General features: G+C 40.6%; 1 protein-coding gene across 1 annotated transcript; it reads right to left on the reverse strand.

Annotated features, from left to right (window-relative positions):
- Window positions 1–207: 207 nt before the first annotated feature.
- Window positions 208–1,191, reverse strand: LOC142422802 (olfactory receptor 1f45-like). Its single transcript, XM_075528042.1, has one exon. It carries the CDS (start codon window positions 1,189–1,191, stop codon window positions 208–210), a length of 984 nt encoding a protein of 327 aa, XP_075384157.1.
- Between the last annotated feature and the right edge of the window lie 1,687 nt (window positions 1,192–2,878).

Consider the following 2,878-nt stretch of genomic DNA (forward strand, 5'->3'; position numbering starts at 1 on the left):
AAACTTTTGTGCAATAGCCCAGAATACAGGCTAAACTCTAAGAATCTACATTTGCACACACACACCCTTCCGGATCATTCCAGAAATCCCATAGTGCAATATCACCCACTTTTGGATACACTTGAGTCTTATTCTTCCTTGATAAATGTATGGCTGGACAACTGCTAAATTCCAGAGACTAGGGAAAGAAAAAAAATTGATTACAAACTATGACATGCATTTATGACATTTAGAACCCATTCGTTGTTGAAAAAACAAAATAATAATATAAACTACTTTTGTTAGGGCCCCTTTCATGTCCTTGTTCCTGAGGCTGTAGATAAAAGGGTTCAGCATAGGGGTCACCACCGTGTACATCACAGCAGCTGTAATGTCATTCTCAGCTGAGTGGGAGGATGACGGGCTGAAATACACAGCAATTATGGTGCCATGGAAGAGGGATACTGCAACCAGGTGGGAGCTACAGGTGGAGAAGGCTTTCCATCTACCCTTTGCTGATGGAATTTTCAGAACAGCACAGGTGATACAAAAGTAGGAAACCAGAATGCAAATCAATGGGGTGATTGTCATCAGACCCCCTTCTGTGAGAATCATCAGCTCATTGATGTGTGTGTCAGAGCAGGAGAGTTTCAGGAGAGGAGCCACATCACAGAAGAAGTGGGGTATCCTGTTGTCTGCACAGAATGAGAGTCGAGCCATCAGCAGGGTGTGCAACAGAGCATTCATATTGGAAATGAACCAAGACCCAGTGACCATCAGGGCACAGAGCTGATGGGTCATTTTTGTTGTGTAGTGTAAAGGGTGGCATACAGCAACAAAGCGATCATAGGCCATCACAGTCAGGAGGAAATTGTCCATGCTAAGAAACACAATGAAAAAATACATCTGTGTGAGACACCCAGGGAAGGAGATGGTCTGACTGCTGAGTATGTGATTAGTCAGCATATTGGGGACGATGGCAGAGGAGAAGCAAAGGTCCACAAAGGACAGGTTGCTGAGGAAGAAGTACATGGGGGTGTGCAGGCGGGAGTCTGTGCTGATGGCCAGGATGATGAGCAGGTTGCCCAGGACCGTGGCCAGGTACATGCTTAGGAAGAGCACGAAGAGGATCTGCTGCTGCTCTGGCTGCCTGGAGAGGCCCAGGAGGAGAAACTCAGAGACAGTGGACTGATTTGTCCAACTCATGACCATAGGATTGGGTCAATGCACAATAACCAATTCAGACACGGAAGCAGGAGTGATTAAAGTCGGGACAAATTCAATTCCCAACTAAGCAAGTATGCATATTAGTAATGGAATTGCCAGAAACAAGATCTATCCACTCCACCTGTGCTCCCAATTTTCCACAGTCAGTTATGGTCTTATTCCTACTGGACTCTGTTGTAAAAAATTGAAAACCACACAAAAATATCCACAGCCCAACTGACTGACCACATTTTTCTCTGCTTACATTTTTTTTAAGCCCCAACCCTAATTCCTTTGTAGCTAATGAGTGAGAAAGACAGTGAGAGACAAGTAATTCTTGGTTATCTCAAAGTTCAGCTTATTTAAACTTCTTGTTATTGCTCCCTGAATCTAAAAGAAGTTCATTATCTTAAAAAGAAAATATTGATGTATCCTCTCTTGCAATCTTACCCATAGGAGGTAGATTCTGTAGTTATCAGATACCCTTCACTTCTGCAGGACTCGTCAGTACTTCTTCCTATTCTGCTTTGTTAGTTGGTATGTAACATATATCACATAATTCCATATTTAAGTCACATCAAGTAGAATGTACAATTGCTATTACAATCAGTTTCCAAACATTCATTTTCTACATGGACTCCATGACATCATCCTCCGCCTACCCTACTACCTCCCACAAACTCTTATTCTACTTGCCGTCGCTATAGGTTCATCAATCCTGGGTTTCATATACCAAAAAATGAAAAAAGCATATAACACAGCTTCAAGAGGGTGACCTCAAATGACATCACACCTGTGAGATGCACTGTAATATGAACAAATAAAGGCCAACGGAAACAATACAAACTTTTAGAAATAAAGGTTAAGTCCTGAACAAGTGAGGAGCAAGCATTCATGGTCTTAGTCCTCTGTGCAGAAAAGTTGTTTGGGGAAAATCAGAGTTGGCATTTACAGGAGTCTTTATGGTCACTGTTGCCAGAATAGACACCTGAGAGCCTCATTAGACACAAGAAGCCAATAATTGTCTCAGCTGCATTGGAGCTCCTTTGGACCAGACAATGAAGATAATAAATATTTTGCAACTCCAAAGTCAGAACTTGTAGATGAAAACATTTTTTGTTATAAGTTCCAAACAGAATCCCCTAGATAGAACATCAACTATAATCACTTTGCTGATGTGGGCTTAGGTCCATGGACTTGGAAATTTTATTCATCAGTATTTTCCTTAGCTCAGAAATTTGGGAATTGCATGTTGTAAGTGTAAACCCGTTTTTCTTTTGTTCACTTCTAATCATCTGCTTAAAAATGAGGAGCCAATGCCAGAGGCTTATGTGGAGAGCAAATGTTTTGAAAATGATGAGGTTAACGAATGTACAAATGTGCTTTATACAATGGATGTATGTATGGATTGTAATAAGAGTTGTATGAGCCCCCAATAGAATGACTAAAATTATTATAAAAAACAAAAAATAAAGCTCTTTCATATCTATCTATCTATCTATCTATCTATCTATCTATCTATCTATCTATCAATCAAAAAATGAATAGCATGATCAGTCAGTGTTGGACTGGCAATTTCACGGTCTGCAATTCAAACTCACCAGTCACTCCATGGGAAAAAAATGAGGCTGTCTGCTCCTCTAAAGATGTACAGCCTCATAAGGCTTATTTATGAGTTTCAAAGAATCAGAAT

The sequence above is a fragment of the Tenrec ecaudatus genome, chromosome 12 (assembly GCF_050624435.1).
Source record: "Tenrec ecaudatus isolate mTenEca1 chromosome 12, mTenEca1.hap1, whole genome shotgun sequence".
Classification (NCBI taxonomy): Eukaryota; Metazoa; Chordata; class Mammalia; order Afrosoricida; family Tenrecidae; genus Tenrec; species Tenrec ecaudatus.